Below are 22,769 nucleotides of genomic sequence, written 5' to 3'. Positions count from 1 at the left end.
CTCAAAGAACAGCGATTGCATGTGCACAAAGCGACTGTAAAGGCATTATAATACGATCAGATTGGTTTTGGTACTTCAGCTAGAAATCTTTTGTTTGCAGATGTCACTGGATATAGAAATGATTTAATACAGTCTTTGAATTTCAGTGTTGTGTTTTAGAGCTGTTTTGGCATAATTTTTTATCATACCTTATTCATGGAAGGCCACATGTTACATGTGGTTCAGGAACTTGGCTTTCAGCTGTGCATTTTATGTAGGTTGTGCCCTTGTTTATCACAGGAACTTGCAATATCACTGTAGACTCTCATGACCTCAGGGCTTAATTGTTGTAATTCCCTTTTCAGTGGATTAGTGATAAGGCTAATCTGCTGCTTGCAGCTTGTTCAGAATGCAGCAGTATATTCATATGTGGGTCTCAGCTACCCTGATCACATTCAGCTTGCTTTGCTTCTTTATATCAGCTGCCAACTTCATGATAGGTTAAATTAGCTTTATTTATATATAAAGGTCTGAATGGCATGCCTCAGTTACGGTTCTATTTTATATATTTTTTTCTGTTAACCTGAACTAATTTTTCATATTTTGTTGCAGCGTTTCTAATAGCATTCAGTCTGTGGATTAAATCATCTGAATGTAGATGTGTGTGTATAGGTGGCTGTGCCAAGCAGATCTTAAACTGTCATCATAATTGAAAGCATAGAGAATGGTCCAGGTGACCAGCCATTAAGTTACTGAAATATAAATGGCTTGTGCATGTGAGAAGCATTAGGGTATCCTAAACATGTACATAGAACTATTAGATATAACATGATCTTTGAGACACCCTCGTCCTTTTGGACTGGCATCTGGAGGTCAGGTGGGATATTCTAGGGCATATTAAATAGCACTATGTCCATGTAAATCAATTGAATCAAGCCCTAGGTGTTTACTTTGAAGTAAGATGAATTGCTGTTTAGACTGCATTGCCTGTTCAATGGATCTCCATTGGCTATAATGAGAGCTTGCACACAATCTCACGTCAGCACCTTCATTTAGATGTCTTCATCTGAATCCTACCTGAGAGGTCTTTCTTCCATGGGTGGTTGTTTATGCCTCAAACCTTCATAAAGCTTTAACTAAAACATGCGGTCAGTCTTAAATCAATCTTAAATCTGTGGATTTTGTTAGTTCCAGGGCACTTGATCTACTTCAAAGCTCAGAATGTTTTTTAAATGCAGCTACTATTTATGGCCTCAAACTTTGTCAATTTCACTGAGATATCTTTGCTTATATTTAACTTTGTGGAATTCAAAATTATATGTGCTGATTTTTTTGTGCCTTTAACTAAAAAGGTATATTCCCATAGTATCTTTTGTCAATTTAAAGGAAAATCTGTACCCAACTCCATCCTTAAACATGTTTTAATAATAATAATAAATTGGGTAGAGATTACATGCTAGGAGTCACATCTGTTAGTTTTTGTTTCGAAGTGTATCTCTTTTTGGCAAGTTTCTAAGAATGGGTAGTATGTTTGCCAAGTGTTTCTCTACTGTCATTAGTTTAGGGAAAGTCTTTTCTAACTTCAGAGAATTTTATATCTGTGTAACTTGGAAGGCTGTAATTTAAACCTTTCAGATGCTAATAGCCCCCTACCTTTTAGTCATGTGCAAATAACTCAAGTGTAGAATATTCAACTGTTTTAAAAGTTGACTTGATTGACTTCAAGTTGATCTCTGTTTAATACCTTTGAAAGCTTTTCTTGCTACTTGGGTATGAAATCCAGGCAAAAACAGTTTTAGATTTAATATGTCCTAAGTGTTTGTGCCAAGATAATACAATTTACCTGATGATTAATTTTAGCCTACTGTGTTAAAATAATGAAATAGCTTTTTAAATGTACCTTGTATAATAAATACCATATACTTTTCACTATACCTGTGGACAACTGACTTGAGGGAGAAATGACTTCCCAACCCCCAAATCTTGTAGTGGCCTCAAGGATGTGAGCAGCACACATGGTTGGAGTATCTGAGAGTAGTTAATGTACAGATTTAATGTGCTGTTGTCCTTTCACATTTTGATGTAACTTTACATCATCTTTCTTTTAATGTGGCTGTTTTGATGGAATTCCTTGCTATTAATGGAGAGTAAGTTTTCTAATGAAATAAATGTTGGTATTTGTCATATCTAGTATCTGTACAGAACTTTCATCCCTTTTTTCTCCCTAATGGGCTGGGGTGGTGTGTGGAGTGGAAATAAGAGTAGTTTGGCTTAAACTTAAACCTACAAATGAGTATGTTCTGTTTGAGTTTTCCTTTGCTGATTTAATGAAGATAAAGGATATTTTGTTAGATTGCATGCTTCAGTAAATAGAGCTTTTGATTAAACCTGTGCTAGGAAAAATGTCAATTGAAAAAATATTTTTGTGTTAGATATGATTATATGAAAACACATCCTTCTGAGAAAATGCATCTAGCAGTGGTTGCCTGTGGTGAAAGACTGGAAGAGACTGTTACTATGTTGAGATCAGCCATTATTTTCAGCATCAAACCACTCCAATTTCATATTTTTGCTGAAGACCAGTTGCACAAGAGTTTCAAAGACATAGTAAGTACCCAAGTCATGTAGTTAATTGATTTGTAGTACAGTTGGAGTAATATATAACAATGTTTCTGCTAACATGGGTGATAGTTGTTGGCTATAGTGGTAAAAATGCAGAGGTCTAAAAATAAGTTAATATGCAGATCTTTTGTAACACTGGATGGCGATTTTTAACATTTTTTTCCTAACCTTCCTGATTTGTCACCTTGTATCTGTTAATACAAACTTGATGTTCAGAACAGAAACCAATTATCTTCTTGAGAGCTTCTTTAAAATCAGTTTTTTGAGAGAAAATAAAATCTGTCTTTTTATATCCATGTGCTCACAGTATGAGTCAGCCTTATATTGTCTAAACAAAATGAAACATCAGTCCCTGAAGATGGTAGGTGTGGTTATGTCTTATTTTAGCAACTTTCAGTTGATAAATATAACATTATGACCAGAGTGACATTATTAGAAATATACTGATACATATCTGTGAAGGGTTTTACTATTTTTGCGCTTGAAATAACTTTGAGTAATTATGGCAAAGTTGGATAAGGTTATTTTAGTTTGAGAAAGACTTAATTGATGGAAACTAGCTAAGAGGAAAAAGTAAATGTTTTTTCTGATGCATTTACTTTTTATTTGTTCTTACTTTTGTATATCTTTTGATTTGTTTTCATCATAGTGGCCTGCAGATGCCACTTTCTGTTTAAGCATTTTGAATATTTGACAGGGTTTTTTTGTAGTTCGGGAAGCATTTCTATTTTGGGAGAGAGGAGTTGCAGTTGTGTTCAGTTATCAATGTAAATAGGAAATGGTTTCTTTTTTATTGTGGAACAGAACTCAAGTAATTTTTTTTTATGATCTCTTCTTTCTCACCCAGCTTGATGACTTCCCCTATGAAGGAAAAGTTAATTACACATTATATCCAATAACATTTCCAACTGAGAGTGCAGCAGAATGGAAGAAGCTGTTTAAGCCATGTGCTTCACAAAGGCTATTCTTGCCAGTAAGTTTAATCTCTAATAGGACAATACATAAATCTAACTTCTTTGTTTTTAATGAAAAACTGCTACTCCTAAAAGTTACTTCTGTGACATCCTCCAGAAACACTCTGAATTTAACCTTATTCTTCTGTGACAGTAATACACTAAGGAATAAAATTCCTTTTCACACTTGCTCCATTGCACAGTATCCTCAGTGAGTGTCTGACCTGTAGTAGGTTCATGTCATTCTCTCAGAGGTAAGAAAAGTTTGTCACACCCCATCTCCTCATTTATTTGGAAAGCTTCATGCTTGCACAGGTCTGAGAAATGTCATAGAAAACTGGAAAAAGTAGTAGGCTATTGTAGCCAGTGTTTCATGCAGCCTTTTCTTTGCTGATATGAGACTCCTCAGAAATTGTACTTCAGGCTAGGTGAATTGTAGCAGTGGCAGCCATCTTCCAAATACTCTCTCTTCTGTATCTCCCTTACACTTTTCCCATCATTTGACCAGAGGCATAGGGAAGTGAGGGAGCAGCTCCTTTTACTGTAATGTTTCACCTGGCCCACAACCTGCTCCCGAGGAGCCCCAGGATATAAAATATGGACTGAGTGCTTTTGTGTTACTGTCCTACATAAAACTTCTGTTTCACTCTACAAAAATTGTCCAAAATGAGATAAGAGGGAATGGTAACAATTTTTTCACTGCAAGCTGTCAGTCTGAAGTGCATTTACTTGCATGTGAAAAAAATATATTAAACTTTATTATGGAAGGGAGTGGAATGGCAGTTAATTTTCCCCACAAATAACTCCTGTATTATTAAAAGAAGCTCAACAAAACTGCTTAAAAGTTTGACTTTAAACTTCTTTCCCTCACAGTTAATCCTCAAAAATGTGGATTCACTATTGTATGTTGATACTGACATCCTATTTTTGAGACCTGTTGATGATATTTGGTCTTTCCTGAGAAAGTTCAACTCCACGCAAATTGCTGCAATGGCACCAGAACATGAAGAACCTCGTATCGGGTGGTATAATCGCTTTGCTAGACATCCATTTTATGGAGTCACTGGAATAAATTCTGGAGTCATGTTAATGAATATGACACGTATCAGAAGAAAATATTTCAAGGTATGTATGTTACTTCCATTGCATTTTCAGTGTTTTTACCTCTTTTAATTCTAGTCATGTTTTGAATTCACGTAGAACAATAATTTTCAAAATACTTCTTTCTCTTGTAATTGAAATAAAGCTCTAAAAATAAGCTCTGTTTAGTCTGGTAGCTAACTTGTATTTTTTTTAATATCATTCACTATAAACATGAAATAGCTGCCTCTCAAGTCTGCTTGATTGTTTCTTTTCTGAATTCTGGAAGATCATGTGACTTGATACAGTCTGTTGTAAATTACGTTTGTCAGTAGATATTTTACTGTTTTCACTTCACATCAGAGATCTCAGAAAATAATTTGTCAATAATGTAAAATAGACTTAAAAAATGTGTGTATATAGTTACATGACCAGGAGGTGGTGCTAAAACATTTAGTAAGTTATTGTAACTATACTGTTTCTAAATTTTGGTCTTTTAAAATGTAACCAGGTGCTTATCAACTTACCTATCTTTTGATTTATTTCACCATCAAGTTGCTGTAGAGAAATAACTTTGTTATGAAATTACTTCTTAAGCAAAGTATGCAGCAACAGAAATAGTCATTGCTTCACAGATGTGAAGCTTTTTCTATGTGCTTGAAAGATAAATACAAAAACAATATTGCATGATTATGATAGGAAAAAAAAGTTGTTCTCTCTGTATTTTACACGTTAAAAATTAAGCACTGAAAGAGGTTTGATCAGTGAAGAATGATTGTGTAGTCAAAAACTATTGAAAGGGGCGGGGCACCCATAAGAAGGACAACATAAGCTTTCAGTAAATGTTACCTTTCTTCAAGTTTAGGAAATATTTGCCACTCATCTTAATACTCTTGTAATATGTTTTTGTTATGGAAGTACAAAGAATTTAAAGAAAATGGAGAATGGATTCTCTCCTGTGTAGTTGAATTATAAAGCTATAATAGTTACAAAATTTAATTTATCCAATAAGAAAACTTTTGTGTATATATCATCAGCGAAATCTTGTGTTGTCCATTTTATTATTTGCTTGTTTTCCTAATTGTAGCATCTAGCAAAAGGAAAAGATTGAAAAGCAGTATGCTTATAGGAGGAAAAAATAGGGGACTGAAAACTGCATGCATCTTACACCTTTGACAATGCACTTCTGTATACTGAAATATTTTCAATATGGTAAACTCTGAGATAAGGATGGTGTCTTATTCATGCTCTGAGTTCTGGTTGGGCCTCTCAGTACTTCTTAAGTTATCAATTTAATGGAAACTTTATGCATTTGTCTTAAATAGATTTAAAATTTTCAAAAGTACACAAATTATGTAGGATACTAAAAATGTCTTTCAAAGTAACTCTAGTTCTCTAGAGGATAACAAAAAGTGCCTTTCTCTTTAACACCTAAGACTGTGGTGGTTTCCTAAAATTTAAGTCTATAACACAAATTTAGGTAGATGAAACTGTTCATGAATATTTAGAAGTTCAAAATGGAATATTGCAGCTCTCCCCTGCTAGCAGAGAGCTGGAATGTTTTCCAGGTCCTGAGGATATCAGCTCCATATTCCTGTTGTTCCCAGGCTTTGTATTTATTATGCATTGAAATCTGTGAGGTTGATGAACCAAAACCAGCCTTATGGCAGATGAACTTTTTTATAATTGCTCTTTATTATGGAGATGAATATCTATGATTTACAAGACCTCAGTTTTTTAGCCAGGCTGGTTCACAATTAAAACAAGGCACAAATTTATACATGTTTCTGGGAATCCAGCTGGTAAACTTCAGTACGCTTAAGATGTCCAGTTTCTTTGGCTATGTGGGCCACTGAACTTCCTTCTGTGTTGAAAAAGATTGTGTGCCATAACTGGCACAGAGAATTGAAACCAAAAACATCCTGAATTGTCTTGGAAACATTCATCTTACTGCTCTTTCTCAAATTGTCCAATATAGACTATAGTAAGCAAGTCTGCTTGAATAATTGCAGGCTGAACAATTAAGGGACAGGAACTGAATTTGGAGGTAACTACCCAGTGCTGTGCAAGTATGCCAAATATTCAGTGTTATGAAAGGGCACTTGAACAAGAGAGGCAGAAGCAGAGCAAAGCTTCCCAACAGCATATCAGGTGATTCCAAGCCTTTTCTGATGTCTTTAGTTAATAAAATTAGAAAATGCAATCAAATAACCCTTTCCCCTGCCCCACTCCAGTTGTTTGAAATGTTAAAAATACAGCACTTCCTGCCTTTTGCCATTAGTTGTCATCATCCCACGTCTTTACTGTCTTTTCAAGCTTAGACTTTCCTTTTCCTGTCCTACCCATATATACTTCTGGCTCTTGTTCTTGCATGTCCTCTGTCTCTTGGACTTCATACTTGTCTGGGAATGTGCCTATATGGGCTGTGGTTATTCCTAAAGCATTTCAGGCTAGTGATGCACATAAATATTACCTCCCTCTTGCTTAATGCATAAGTAAGAAAGACAGCAAGTTTTGCATACCAGTTCTTTTCAGTGTGCAGTTTTATCTTGGTTCCTGAGAAATTGTTTTTTGCATTAGCTTCATCTTTTTCCTTCCCTTCCTATACCTTTTTTTCTGCTTTCATCATGTACATCTTTCTTGGACTCTTACCCTGATTATCTCAAGCAAGAAACACGTCAATTGTTTGGGTGCGTGGGCCTTTGAAATATATTGATCTTGTGGTTCAGGTGAAACATTATGAAATGTCCTTTTTGGATACATTTCTTAATTTAAAACCTCATCCTAGCATCTTTCAGGCCCTTGTAAAGCAAATGATAAGCATATAGCTATGGGCATTCATTTTCAGATCTTTCTATATTCCTAGCAAATGTGGTACTTGCTGTTTGTTCAAGCTTTGAATTCGTAGGGATGGACACTTTTCTCCAGCGTGACTGACTTACTGATGGCTCTTTAGACCTTGGCTAAGTTTTGACAATTTGAGTGTCAGTCTTATAGACTGTATGTGAGACTTCAGTTTCCTTTAATTAGCTCAGAGACATTTACTTAAAAAAAGAAAAGGGGGGGGGAGTGAATCCTAGTGAATTTGTTAATTTCTGTCTTCAGGGTTAAGGCTTTTCCTTGGAAAATTAAGCTTGCTTGAAATGGGGCTGATAAAGCCTTGCACTTCTTAGACTTGGAAATTATTCCAAAAAGGAATTGTTCACTCTTTAGGGTATATTCCCTTGCCAGTTCTTCACCCTGTATCAAAGAATTTGCCATTTTTTTCCCCCCATCTAAAAGCACCTTTGGGTATCAGGACTTAATTGGAATTCTGGAAGCATTTGCCACGTTGCTCTTAAACGCTGAACTTTACAGTCTGGAAGATGGATGGCTCTCGTTGTTGCTTAGCCTGTTTTTCAGTTTCCACTGAGTGTGGGTATTAGTTGCATTTCTGGAGATGAAAATTGTCTTGCACCAGTAACTAAGTTTGACATGTGCCCTGATATATGAGCCTTGAAGGAGAAGAAGGGAATATTTTTAGGATTCAGAAAGTGAGAAGAGCAGAGGCTGTATGGCTTGCTTAGTGCCTGACACAGAAGTAAATAAGGCAAGAGAGATGAGGGAGAGACTGAATGAGTGGTCTACAATACTGCTAGCTTGAAAGAGTCTGGCTCAAGCCCTTGTGCTGTTCAACATCTATAGCAGGTTTCTACTGCAATGAATGTTCTTGCTCTCTAAAGTCACATAAAGACACACAAGTGTTCTAGTTAACAATAGCTTTAATTAGTTTTAAAGGCAGACAGACAAGGATTTGGTTGAAAGGTAGTGGAAGGTAATGATGTAGCTGCAGTATGGTAGTACTGTGTTCAATTCTCCAACCTATGGGAAAGATTCTGTACAACACGTCTTGGAAATGTTTAAGCCCCAACCATGCACCAAGGTTTTGATGCTAGCTGGGCACTAAACTGCTCAAGCTGGGGCTGATCTAGACACAATTTGTATTTACCTGTGAAAATTAAACCTCAAATGCCTTGTAAGCATGGGTAGCTGCAGAATTAGATATTAGTTCCTAGAGGGAGGAATTTTGCTTAATCTTTGTTGTAGTCTGGAATTTAGCAATGGCTGTGTTTCCGAACTTTGGAGGTATCCATCATACACTGACAGTATTAGGTTTTGGTAGTCCTAAACACTGTATTATAAAATGATAGATCTCCGCATTTTTGCATAACTAACTAGTAGCTAGAACACTTGTCTAAAAAGTGAAAATTCTGATTCAGGGCTTTTCTCCAGTCTGATGGACTTGAATCTATAGCTTCTTTCTGTATTACAGCTTCTCCAGCCCCAAACTACAGGCTAATATGCTTGAGGGTGTTAAGCATCTATCCTCTGTTGTCACAATGATTTGTAAGAGTCAGAAGGAACCAGAAGATGAATAAATAAAACGGACAACCTGACAATGGCTATAATGCCCTTCTGGGTAATGAAAAACCTGTAGTTCCACGTACCGCTCCAGGATTAAGTTTGTTTTTATCCAAACTCAATATTCAAAACTCAATGTTCTCAGGACTGCCAGGTCTCTCCCTTTTAGGCAAGCTTCCTAGCCACTTGGCTATGGTGCCTAATAGAAGTTGTTCCTCTTGGTCCTATGGTCTTATTTATCTTTCTTTTATGTGTTTTATGAGAATGTGTGGGTATGCATACACACGTATGTGCGTGTGTGTATATATTTATATGTGTGTATATATATATATTATATACAAAGAATATAGTGGTAGAGTGTATGCATTGTGCAGTGCCTAGTTGAAGAAAAGAGTAGAATTGGTAAAGAAGTTTCTGATGCCTGCCTGTGTTCTAGTTTAAGCAACAATTAGAAAATGGGAATGTAAAATACAGCAGAATGTTTAGGAGGTAGAAGAAGTAACAGCAGGTAACTTTTTTATATATGTATTTATTACATATAGATGCTTTTAAACTGGAAGAGACATAGCATATACTGCAGAGATGGTGATTAAACAAAATGTAGACCAGTGAGACTGAATAGAGAACAATAACTTCTAGCAAAATTCGTAAAGAAATTTCAGTGTTGCTATACTTAGTGTTACAAGGCTTGAGACTTAGGCAGCTGTGGAAAGGAATGAGCTCAAAAAAGGAAGAAAAACCCCAAACAGTAACAACTCCAGATAGTGTGGGCAAAGGAGTGGTTCATGGATATGCTTAAGACAGAAAAGACCAAAGTTCAGGAAGGTTAAAAGACCTAAGCTATTATACATAATTTTTGTGACTGTTCAGGATTGCTTAAGGCTACATTTCCAGGAAATATGGTAAGCCTGCAAAAGCTAATTCTTCTAAAAGGGAGATCCCTGTCTCTTGCCTGCTGCTTTCCCCTGTTTTTGCTATTTACTTTGTACTTGCCTCTGGTGTTTGTCGGATCCTTCTGTGATCCAATTAAGTTTGATAACAGAAGCGAAAAGAAAGCTTTCTGCTGGGTTAGTGAAGTAAATCAGCTCACAAAAAAAAAAAAATCTGTTAAGTGTTAGCAGTACATTGTTAACACAAGAACAAGATTGCATCATGTAACCAGAAGGAAGGGAAGACAGCTTTCTCTCATTTGGTACTAAGAAAGTTTAAAAGTGGCTCAGTTGTTTGCGGAACTGCAACTCCAGTTTCTTTGGATATTGTAAGATTTATTTGAATATTTTCCCTCAACACTGTATTTTCTTACAAGAATTAAGAGGGAGGCAATACTAGGTGCTACAGTTTAAACATGACAGCTGTTGTAGGTCTGACCTCAGGCTTGGCAAGGCAGCAGTCCTCTGGGACAGAAATCAGTACTGACCAAACTAATTCAAGCAAAACATTATAATAAAACAAAAGCACGTAAGTGAATATCTTAATTTCTTTATGCATATTTTGTTCTTACTTAAGGTTTATTCCTCTCCATTTAAAAAAGATGAGACTTTGAGGGTTCATACAGCCTGCCTGTATCAGCTTAATGGCATCTCAGAATACCACAGAAATGCCCACCACTGCGTTTCTTTCTTAAACCTCTTTATCTTTCTTTGTAATTTGTTGGATATTGGAGATCAGTTTTATCTTCTGGAAACACTGAAGTTGTTATGTAGCTGTCATAGTATTTTTCATGTTTACTTGAGTAACTTTTGAAGAGCTTTTGTGTCATCAATTCTGTTTGAATTCAAGCATTGTACACATTCTGTTTAACCTTGCTACGAGTTAGATTAGAATTTTGCACAAGGAGGTTATATAACTAGTTATATTCAAATAGTTATATTTGAATAATTTCCCTTGCTTGGTGTGATTCCTACACTGGTTTTATTATACATCAGTGTTAATAAATTCATATATTACTCTTATCTATTTATGCAAAGGTTATTGAAATATTAGAATTTCTAATTCTTAAATCTAATAGCACTATTTGTCAAGTAGTATTGCTTCTAGACATCTGGCCATGTGATTGTCTGGAATATACTCTGCGTTTCACTGTTATTAAAACTGCATGGGTTAAATGAAAATTGTATGAATTGATGGCTCTAACAATTTAAAATAATATCTTTATGGGTTGCTCTAAAGTGTTGTTGTTGTTTTTACTACTTTATGCTCTCTTATGATTATCCTGGTAACAGTGAGCTAATTTAATTTGTTTTTTAATTTGAAGCATTCAGTCTAAATTTAAACCTGAGGTCAGTGTTCTGTGGAGGGGCAAAGTGAGGTGAGGGTGTAATCTTTATACATTGTGCTGCAGTCTGATTTGCTTGTTGGAAGGTTTTAGCTGCTTGGTATTAAGCCTGTGTTTTCTTTTGCTTAACCACGTTGCACTGAGCCTAATGATGGCTCTTGCTAGAGAGGAATTCTCTTGCGCGTTTCTCCTGCCTGCTCTCGTCAAATACTTGCAATCGCAGCCATAAATTTTTAAGGGCAGAAGGGACTGTAATATCATTCAGTTTGGCTTCTTACATAATATAAGCTATAGATCTTTTTCGTATTAGTTCCTGCCTGAAGTCTGATAGTATTTCTTTTTTAGTCTTTGTTTCTGAAAGCCCTTCATATTTGATGACTGAAATGATTTGAGGAAAGTTTTAAAAACTAATTTTTGTGCTTTCTAATTTGCCAGTGAAAAACTTGGAAAGTCTTTGATATTAAGATTTGAAAACTGAATATGGTACCCCAGGTAATCCCTTCCGTTTCAAAACGTGGTGTTTCTGTGGACAGATCCCAAACTGCACTGGAGTTCTATTTTTTTTTTTTGCCAGTTTGTTTAAAAGGAATCAAGAGTTGTCTATACTCTTTCAGGAATTTTTTTCATCAGGACCCATTGTTATTCCATCCTCATTTTCCCAACTGAAATAGGAGGTATTGAGTGAGCAGCCTCATTCCTTTTCTGTTCTAGCTGAGCATAAGTGCGGTGCAAAGATAGGAAATTAGCCTTAGAATCTGCAACCTGTTATACTGCAGATGATAATATATTTGTGGTAATGTTGAGTTCAATGCAGGCCCGCTTACTCTGAGGAAGACCTCCTCAGCCCAACGCTTAGAAGAACTTCCTTTTCCTTTTCCCATGAAATTTGAAGCACAAGGCTGTGACTTTAGCTAAAACAGAAATTTGGGAAATAAGAAACAGTTGTTGCATTATAATCTTAGTACCCTTTGCTAGTGAAAAATTGTGCCTTTGTTGCGGAAGTTAAGGTTGAGTGACTTAAAAATTAGTTTGCTTGATGAAAATCTTTTGAAAACCTTTCCAGATTTCTATATTTTTATACATTGCTTTGTAGCTAATCTTTTATAGCCGTATGTGTTGGGAACTATTCAATAATTAATTTTATATTAATCTGTTTTGAATGTTTAAAGTTAGCTTTCAAACCTGTGGTTCAAAACTGTGTGTGCTGTCAGCCTCTGATAAATAGAGAAATTGCATGAAGTGTGAAATCTGAAGAGTGGTGATTTAAATGGTGCTCAGCTAATTGCACACGTCTATTAAATGTAGTTTTTGTCTTAGATTCTACTGCTGTATTAAAAAAAATGCTATTTCTTAGAACTCTTGATTTAAGATGTTTTTGAGGGAAATCTTGAAGACAAAAGTATTTGGCAGTTAAGTAGGAGATATTTATGATTTTGCTTACCCTAAAACAATATTTAAATGAGAAGTAAAGCATACTGGAGATGTCCATAACTATTTCTGTTAGATATGATCATCTCTTTAAAACAAAGAAATTCTTTTAGAAGTTGGAGATTTGTAGCTTTGAAAAGCAAATTACTGTGATTCTGTAGGGCTTCTCCTTTATAGGTATAATCATCATGAATGTGTGTATGTTTTGCTTTGTTTTGTTTAATAGAATGATATGACAACAGTCCGGTTACAGTGGGGAGAAATGCTTATGCCACTGCTGAAGAAGTACAAGTTAAACATAACATGGGGTGATCAGGATCTATTGAACATTATGTTTTTTCACAATCCAGGTAAATTCATATTGATTTTAAGTCTAACATGACAAAACCGATCTTTTGTACGATGTTCTAAAATCCAGAAAAATGTTCTTTTCAACTGACTTTTTGGTGAAAGTGTTCAAGGCTTTTTTTTTCCTTCCTTTTTTTAAAAAACATGGTTTACTTTGATTTTTGAGAGAAACCATTAAAGCTTACTAAGTGTAATTAGTTGTTAGGTTTCAAAACAATGGTATGTAAGTATATGAAGTAATCTTAAAATAGAAAAAAGAGAAAAAATTAATGTATTTCCTGAAACAATTTTGATATTTAATCCAGAGTTCTTATGATTTTCTGAACAGAAAGTCTTTATGTCTTTCCTTGCCAATGGAATTATCGACCTGACCACTGCATTTATGGAAGCAATTGTAAGGAAGCTGAAAAAGAAGGTATATTTATTCTTCATGGAAACAGAGGTGTTTACCATGATGATAAACAACCGACTTTTAGGGCTGTGTATGAAGCAATAAAAAATGTAAGTGTGTTCAGCATTTTCCCTGTACAAAGTTATTTGGTATGTGCTTTTATTTACACTGCTGCATGCATTTTGTAGATTTTGTTCATACTCACTTTGACTGCAATAGAAGTAATGTTTTTTCTTCTAAGTAACCCTAAGCATTTCACTGATTTAGGTCATTTTCTATTTGGATAGAATTCTAGTTTATTTCTTTTGTGATTAAAATCTCTTGAAACATTATATAGACCGTATCTAGATTAGGATTCTAAAACATTGCCTGTAACTGTCATATCTATTTAAAAATCTTTATCCACATTCCTTTAATAAATGTATTTAATAAGCTATATTTGTATTAGCATGTGGAGATCAGCACCTGAAACTTCATTTTGCTGGAGATTTTAAAATGCAGAAAGAAACCTTAGTCACAAAGACTTTAAACTCCCTGCAACTTTTTACTGTTTTATTGTAGCTAGATTTGGATGCTAGAAAACAATTTTTTATGCTGTATTTTGATCTCTGTTGGAGATTCAGTGTATTAATATATGGCTGTTCCTTTAAATACTAAGCACAATGACTTCTTTTCATTCTGCAAATAAGTCTTCTAATAAACCATTTATCACTACATCAGTGTACTTGCTGAAGAGCTGTAAAATTTAGCACTGATGCGCATTTTAATGTAGCAGGCTATTGTGTGTGTATAACCTTCAAAAATCAATAGTATATTTTAATGGTGCTTTATTACGTGTTGTCATATAGATATAAAAATGAAGAAATGTACTTTTGGGAGTCTGAGAATACATTGCACAGAAAGTGAATGTGTTTCCATAAAAATATGGTTTCTTTGCTTCCTTTGAGTATTGTCAAAAACAGAAGAAAAAATTATTTCCTTTTATTTATGATCCCATTTGGTTTATGAATATGCCAGGGAGAGTGTATAAAACATTGCTGATCCAGTGGTAATAAGATGAACAAAATTACATTACTTTGAAATGCTGTTTTAGACTATAATTTGTTTATAAAAAATATTGCAGTGCTGAATTAATGACTTCTTTATTTCATGTCCATGTTAAACATACTGTGTATTTGACCATCATTCAGTTTAATGAAACTTCCTGCTTTCAGTAGTACTACTTACTGTTCATGCTGTTGTTTCATTATAATTTGGTAAGAACTGTACTCTTTAAAAGTTACGTTTCATTCAGGAAAGTAACTGGTTACCAAACAAAACTAGAAATCATTTTAATCTGTAAATTTTTAATTTAATAACTTGATTTTTAATTTCCTCCTTGCCTGTCTGGATGTGTTCATTTGCTTATTCCCCCCCCCCCCCAAAAAAAAAAAAGTGCATCTGTTAGGCTTATTGAAAGCATTTGAGAATATTTCTGTAGTGTAGACATGACTTTTAAATGTTGTATTCAGAAGCTCTCCGTGAGTTCTTGAAAACATCTAATCTTTAATTTTTTTATCTTATCTTTACAGTATTCATTTGGAGATGACCTGGTTCATTCCCTGTTACAGCCCCTAGAACTGGAATTACAGAAAACAATGCATACGTACTGTGGAAGAGTATACAAAGTGTTCATAAAGCAGCTAACAAAAAGCATAAGAGATTTGTATGATAGAAGATCAAAGGGAAGGTGATTCTTACGCCAAGCTGTTGAAAGAGACTGAATTTACATGCTGTTTGGAAGGTGCAGAAGGTCTAATATGACTTGAATTGGCTCTTAATGTGCCCAGATAAAAGTTTACTAGTGTACATAAAAATGAAGAAAATATTCATGTTATGAAGAATAGGAACTTTTTTTCTGCAAAGGTGACTTTTTTGCTCTTTTGACGTTTAATCACTGCTAATGTTTATCTTGGATCTGATGAGTTTATATATTACTGACTTTTGTGGTCAGTAGTTTTAGTCTGCATAATTCAGTTATCTTTAATGATCAAATGAACGAGGGAGAAATGAAGATGGCTGTATTTGGGAGTGTACCTCATATTGTCTAAAATTATGTTAAACTGTGAATGTAGCAATAATTGAGTCAGCAGCACTAACCTCACTTTAAAAGTGTGAGCACACAGTTGTTTACAAGTGCAGAAAATACTCTGTTTTCAAAGAAATGTGATATAACCATTGACAATCTGTATGTGCCTTTATATGTTCATCTCTTACATGTTGAAATACAGTTTTGACAATCTTATTTCACTTATCTTAGATGTAAACTGCACACTATAAATAAGATTTTCAGAGAAATGAATAACTAGTATGTGATACTAGTTTTTCCTGTCTGTAGATACTGAGACTTTGTTTTAATATACAGCATTTGTTTCAAGGTCATTGAGCCATCTGCCCAAATGATACAGCTGAGTTGAGGGTTTTTGGCTTTTAGCAAAAATGCAAGATGAAGTTGTTTTTCTCACAATACTTTAAAAATATTATATGTTTTTTTAGCTTTACAGGGCATTTTTGGAAGTAGACAAAACACGATGGAAAGCTGTTTCTGTCTTATTTCATTACTAAGAATTATTATGTGATGATTATTATGGAGTATTTAGTACCTGAAAGTGAAGAGCTGTAATAAGAGTGCTGATACTTCATCAGACTGCATAACAGATGGGTTTCATAGAGGGTATTTCCTGTTAGTATATATTTTTAATAACATGGCTTTAAATTTGTCTTGGACCAGATCCTCAACTGCATGATTTCGTTAATACCAATAGGGTGATAGTGATTTACAACAGATAAGGATTAGGCTCTTCTGTAGTTTTATTAATGAAAAAACATGTTCTGTTATGTAATATAAATTTCAGAGAGAAGCACATGAAGAAAAAGGCTGAGTTCTAATGTAACAGTAAAATATTATTTAAACTTGCATGGTATACTTGTGTACTTGAACTTGTTCTGTTCAAATATACTTGTATACAAGTATACAGTTCAAGTATACTTCTGTACAAGTGTACTTGAACTGAACTTGGATAACCTAACTTAGATGAAGTCTTCATAAAGTGTTTTTTTGGATTTCAGAGACGTTCCTGTGTATTGAGCATTGAAGATGCTCTCAGTGATTTGCACCTTCATCCCATCTTAGAAAATTAATTTTTGTGGCCATTTCTTTGTCAAAGGCTGCCTGTCTCCAATGAATCTTAGATTCTATGTGAGCTAAGGTGAATGCGTAAGAAAAAAAAAAAAAAAAACACACTACATTGTAAATGGAGATTATATTCTGTTCCCAGACCCTGCTGGCTCAGGATGTAAATGTCTGGGATAGAAAATGGAAGACAGTCCATCTTGCATGTAGTTATGGTTTCTTTTCCTTGTTATGTAATCTTTCTGAGTGTGAAAATCTAGAAATGTTTGAAGGTAAATACTGTTAGTGACTGATTTATAACTTGCAATCCATTATTTTTTTTACATAAATACTGTTTTTGTATCGGTTTGTCTTCAGCTTTTTTTTTTTTTACTTATACTGTGTGTTTGTATTTACAAATTCTTTCCTTTGGCCTTTTTTTCTGTATTTGTTTTGCAGAAATACTCAGTTTTGAATTGATTTTTAAGTATGTTGTACGCATGTGAAGATCTTACTTAAAACTTAATGAGCCATTTTAGGAAAAAAACATATGGAATGTGAACACAACAACCTTTCAACTTAAGTTTCAGTTTTTGTGTTGGGCTGGAACAAAAATGGTTAATATTGAAATTTATCATAGGATAGAAACTTCTCAGTGAGTCATGCTTATTTCAAGAGACATACATTTAGCATGTTATAAATAGCAGGATATACTGCTTTATGCTGTAGTTCTTGTTACAGTTTGGTATTATAAAATTAAGCTTCTCACCCTCAACTTTCTGCTTCCCAAGTAGCACTTGTACATTTTAGAAAAGTTTAAAAAGCAGCAAGTGCTTAGTAGTGAATACTTCCATTAACAACCCTCCAGAATATTTGTCTCTTTTAAATAACTTTCAGTTTTGTAATCCCTAAGTTTTAAATTTAGAAAGCTGATTTACCTATAAACCTTCTCCCGCCCCACTAATTTACAAAGAAAGCATTTGGAGATAGTAAGGAGACTGGAAAACTAGTAATGTAATAGAAAGCAGTTACACTCTCAAGCATTTCAATACCTGTTTGTAAGTTTATATGCATATATAAGAATGTGTTAGCATGCAAATCTTTTTATTGCTCTCAAGTTTTAAAAACATTGTTTTTCTGCAGGCCTAGTAAGTAACCAGCCAAATAGGACCTGACAAATTATGGAACTATAGAAATCAATTTTTTCATATTATTAAAAAAAAATTTGTTAATAGAAATATGAGGATTCACAGAAAAATGTAAGCCTTGGAAAATGTATATTTAGGTTGAATTAAGATAAATCTGTCTTCATCATGCTTGATTTATCTCTGTATCATGACACCATTATCCGATCTCTGTTTAAAGGGATCACAGTCTGCTGGTAGAAGAGATTTATTTGAAGATGTATTACCTCATTTGTATGAAATTCCATCCTTCTTTGTAGGTAGTATGAAAGACCAAGTATGCCTTAATGATACTGGAACATCTTGACATATGGAACTTGTAGCTATGACTATATATAGGCTGTATAAGCCTTATGAAAATGTTTTTCCAGTTATTTGTAGTTTTGGCAAAATTTAGTTGGACTGAAGACATTCTCGATGCCTACCTCCGTTGAAATGTTCTTGATAATTGTTTGATTTAAATTCAAAAGGATTCAGAAAAGAGGTTTAGGAGAGAAATACTTAATTTTTCCTTTTTCTGCTTTAAACAGTTTAAAGCAATATGGAGTTGCCTTTTGCTGGTTTTGACCTAAATTTGGTCAAGTTATAAGCTTCTGGCAGACTGCTTTCTGGAAAACTTAGGTGCCAATATTTTTGTTAAATTTGTACAAAGATTCTGTCTATACTAGACGTGCTCCAACCACACAGACGTTCTACACTTCAGTCCATGCATTTTCTATAACAGGATGACTGAGAAGAATCCAGTCTTCCTTCTCTTCCTCCTCCTAAATTACACTTCCCATCTAGACAGCATGGAAAAGGAAATAACCTGGCTGCAGTGTATTGGTAGGAAGGGACTACTTGGATTGTTTAGAAACAGAATATGTAGAAGGTAAAAATGAAGGTGTAATGAAGTATTCATATGTGCATTACTGGGATCTCTTATTTTGAGGGTACATAGGAATGAACCACGGCTGTTTATTTGCTATCATTTATTATGTGATGGATTAAAATGTGTTGAAACTAAGGTAAACCCAGTTAAATGGTATACTCCTGTATAAAGTAAACTAACCTATAGGCTATTTGTGCCTCCAGTTATTTTGTTTTTAACAAATTGTCCATTTAAAATAGTGATTGTTTTCACTTTCTGTGCTGTAGCATTTAATGTGATTATCATAATTGTCATAGCTTTCCTGCCCACTTCACTGATTTGTAAAAGGACAGAACTTGAAATAGTTCCAGTTACTTTGTGTATTAAAATAAGTTGCAGAAAACTAAACTGTGAGGGTATGGTTTTTTCTTTACCAGAAAAAAAGTAGTTTCTTTTGTAGAATGTGGAAGTATGAATTAATGAGAAGAGCTTTCTTTTCACCATGGATCCTGGTACAGGCCTTGGATCCATCTTAAGCTTTGTCTGTTGCTGCCAGTCTAACCACTACTTTTCTGTGCATGAAAACCCTCAGATGTGCTGCAGTGTATTTTTAAAAAGGAACTTTATATATTCTTCTTACCAAATTTCTAATGTCTCTGGATATCTTCTGTTGTTCTGCTTCTTTGTTGGCACTTCAGTTCCATCCAATTTATATTTAGATTTCACTAATTTGCTGGGGGAATTTTCAGACATTAGGTGAGAATAACTTTAACAGAAAATTCCATAAACTTTTGCACAAATAGCGGCTAAGCTATTTGTCCAAGTTGGCAAAGCAAGAACCCAGCAAGTCCAATTAAAAAAATGAAATACTATGTATACACAGAACCCCTTAAAAAAAGAAAAATATGTTTTTTGGTCCAACTTTAGCTCTACAGAGAAATGTTTACAACTTATTTTCTGTATTTAACTGCCAAATCTGGAGTTATGCATGGTAATTTTCTATATAAATACAGATTGCTTCATAATTGCTTTGTAGTCCTAGTAGACTATTAGGAACTAACACTCGGCTTTAAAAACAGAAGATGTTTGCAGAGCTAACGGTGAATTTGAGTTACTTCAGGAAGTGAGGAGAAGACCTCATTTTAAAGTAGTTGTCAAAATCTGTCTTGTAACCAGTTAATGGATCTATGTAAGAACAGCTTATCCTCCCAGGTTATCATAAAATTTAAGAGGTATGGTTTTCCAGTGCTTTCTGAGCCTTTGTTGGCCTATTAAATTTTCGAAGTTCTTGAAGGGAATATTAAGTAATCAGAAATTCTTCTCTTGAATAATTGCAATTGTGTCTTTTTCCATTTTACTGTTACTTTATGCACCACTGCATTCAATTCTTTAGAGAATCCTCATTTCAACTTACATGAATGTGCATCTTCCTGAATACTTGTCCACAAACTTTTACGCGTCTTCTTTCCTCCTCCTTTTCCCTCCACTGCTTTTAGGTAGGTAATCACTACTCTCTTCTTCCATTGAATGCTTGTAAAAATTAGAGGAGATAATGTGAGAATCTTTTTGCAGAGGCTTGTAGTGCTGCTGTAGCTTGGAGTTTTTCTGATGAAATACAAGTTCTTACTATTCAAAGCTTATTACTACTCCAATGAATTCTCTGTTTTTACTTGGATTAATATAATTCTTCCCTCTTTTAACTTAAGTGAGGCAAAGAACTTCAGGTCTCCTAAATGGGCCTGAAAAAGTCCCTGAACACTAGGCTACTGGGAAACTGTTAGGCTATGCTGGAAAAATATTATTGTGTGCTTGTCTTGTTCTTATACCCTTTAAATAAGAACCTAATACTGTCCACTGCCCAAAACAGCATATTAGGATAGGAGGAAGTTTTGAGCATCTAGTACAGCTGTTATGTTCCTTGAGTAATCATCTGATAAATTCTTCCCTGAATCAACTAATGTGGTCCCTGTCCTCTCTTAAGATGGACATTCAGCTGTTATCCAACTACCTCATCTAATTTAGTGCAATTTTTTTAAATCAAAGCAGTGATTGTGATTCTTCTAGATTTGGGTTTTACATAGACATCCATGTCTGGGTGCTACTTTAGTTGCAGAAACCAGGGCACCAGTTTGTCTAAGTTTATACTTTTAGATGTCCGACTTCAGTTTCATTTGTCTGCATGTTTTAGTTTCCAGTCAGACCCTTAGAGATAAAATAGTGAGTGAGATAACAATGAATGCAAGATTTTTCACAACAGTTTACTCCTGATAAGAACTAGAGAATTACAGATCTCTGAAAAATAATCAACAGTGTTGAAATAGCATTCTGTCCTTGAGTCTAATTTCTGTTCTGGTAGGTGTTGGTTAGCATCCTTGGTTCAGTCAAGTCTTGACTACTTCTGTGTCTCTATTTATATGGAGTGAAGGTCAAACATCTCTTAAAAACTGTTCTCTTGTTGCCTGCAAACTCCAAGGAAAGGAGTTCCTCTTTTACCATAGGAAGTCATTGCTGTAGGTCCTCTGTATCCCCCTATCTAAACTCTTTCAGACCTGTAATAACTGTCCCACTGCTGTCTATTGAGAGAGATTGGTTTTTAGTAGTTGTCTAGTGGATGCTAACAGGGGAGGGGAAAAGATGCAATTATTCAGATCTCATTGTATTGTCCTGCCCCTGGTATCTTTAGAATTCTACATGATGCTTTTTTTTGTTTGTCTTTCTGCATCTTGTTCAAAGCCAGAGGAGATTAAACTTCATACTTTCTCCTGGAATGTTAACGGCTTCATTTAGGAACATGTTTTCACCAGTCATGGCCTTATTCGCAGACTGTTTCCAGGCTGACGCTTTCCTCACGTTGATTATTAAAATAGGTCTTCAAGAGCAGGAGGACTCATTAAGATTTATGTAGTTAGTATTTCTTGCTGTTGTAAGACTTCCAGGCCTTAAGATATCTATGTGTACAGGCATATAGGTATATATTCCCAGAAAAAGTCCATCAGAAGCCTGTGAGATGATGATCAGACTTAAGTCTTCAGTCTTAAGGATTTATGAGCAAAGCTACACTGCCTTTGAGGGTACCTGTTGCACTAATAATCTCACTCAAATTCCCCTTTCTTCCCTCTGTGCTACATATATACTGTTTTGTTCCCTCCTCAGTTCTGGAGAAAGGGACTAATTTTCTATGCAGGATGATAACCAAAGGTTGGTTAATCAATTTCTTTGTCTCTTTGGAGTAAAGCAAAAATTTGGGAATTTGCTTTCATAAGTCTTCTCTTGAAACAAAGCAGAATTTTGCTAGGACAATGACTGTGAAATTTGTTTACCAGTGATCACTTTGTGCCTCTGACTTTTATAAGGTCATAGAATACAAATATGGAACCTGTTTCCTCACAACTTGAGGGAGAAGTGCTGCTAGATTGCTCTACCTTCTTTCCTCACTTATTTCTAGCATCAAACACTCATTTCTAAAAATGCTTTTGCTTATCCTTAAAGGATCTTTATTTTATTAGTTAATTTATATTAATAAAATTATTAAACCAACTGAGATGAACAATTTATTACAGTGGCCTAATGCATTTTCACCATCTTCATATTGTGGGAGGTCACTTTGTCTTATTCTTCCCTCCAGTCATTTAACATTATATGCTCATTCATAGAATTATAAACTGGTTACAACAGATTTTGTTTTATATCCACATGTTATGAATCGTAATGTTCTGCCAGTCATTCATGTGCACATTCTACTAGAGCAATTCACATTAAATCAATTTGTAATATTCATAAGAATAGTTTTAAAATGCAAAAGAAGTTATCCTAAATTGCAAATCTTTCTGTTTGAATTCACAAGTATTAAGGGCATTTTTTTTTTTTAGGCTTCCAAGAATATGAAAGCAATCAGTTTTTACTCCTAATTTAAGACTAGGAAATTAATTTTTAATTAAAACTGATGTTTTAACTTATAATACTAACCTTGTAATGCTAACCTACTGTGTCTCACTGAATAGCTGGTGCTTAGAGACACTCTGCTTGCCTCTTGGGTATTTTGAAACTTCAGAAGTGTGATTTAGTTTAGTGTGGTTCCTGACAGGTCCCTGATATTTATATTTTTTC

The 22,769-nt window shown here is 34.6% G+C and overlaps 1 protein-coding gene across 3 annotated transcripts in view; it reads left to right on the top strand.

The window, feature by feature from the left end:
- The window catches only part of GXYLT1 (glucoside xylosyltransferase 1), a 34,395-nt gene that overhangs the window by 5,415 nt on the left and 6,211 nt on the right, over positions 1 to 22,769 (top strand). Inside the window, exons 2-8 of one of the 3 annotated variants that reach the window (XR_003253025.1) lie at positions 2,412 to 2,586; positions 3,449 to 3,574; positions 4,428 to 4,679; positions 12,965 to 13,088; positions 13,415 to 13,587; positions 15,049 to 15,382; positions 16,586 to 17,033. Coding sequence is in view for 1 of the 3 variants with exons in the window: in XM_026063000.1 (XP_025918785.1) it covers positions 2,412 to 2,586; positions 3,449 to 3,574; positions 4,428 to 4,679; positions 12,965 to 13,088; positions 13,415 to 13,587; positions 15,049 to 15,210 (1,012 nt within the window). In the remaining 2 variants the exon portion in view is untranslated. Of the gene's footprint in view, positions 1 to 2,411; positions 2,587 to 3,448; positions 3,575 to 4,427; positions 4,680 to 12,964; positions 13,089 to 13,414; positions 13,588 to 15,048; positions 17,034 to 22,769 lie in introns of those variants that run through there. The other 2 variants (XR_003253024.1, XM_026063000.1) reach the window with 2 other exon arrangements.

This window comes from Apteryx rowi, unplaced genomic scaffold (genome assembly GCF_003343035.1).
Source record: "Apteryx rowi isolate R43461 unplaced genomic scaffold, aptRow1 scaffold_198, whole genome shotgun sequence".
Classification (NCBI taxonomy): domain Eukaryota; kingdom Metazoa; phylum Chordata; class Aves; order Apterygiformes; family Apterygidae; genus Apteryx; species Apteryx rowi.
This window is presented reverse-complemented; position numbering and strand designations above follow the sequence as displayed.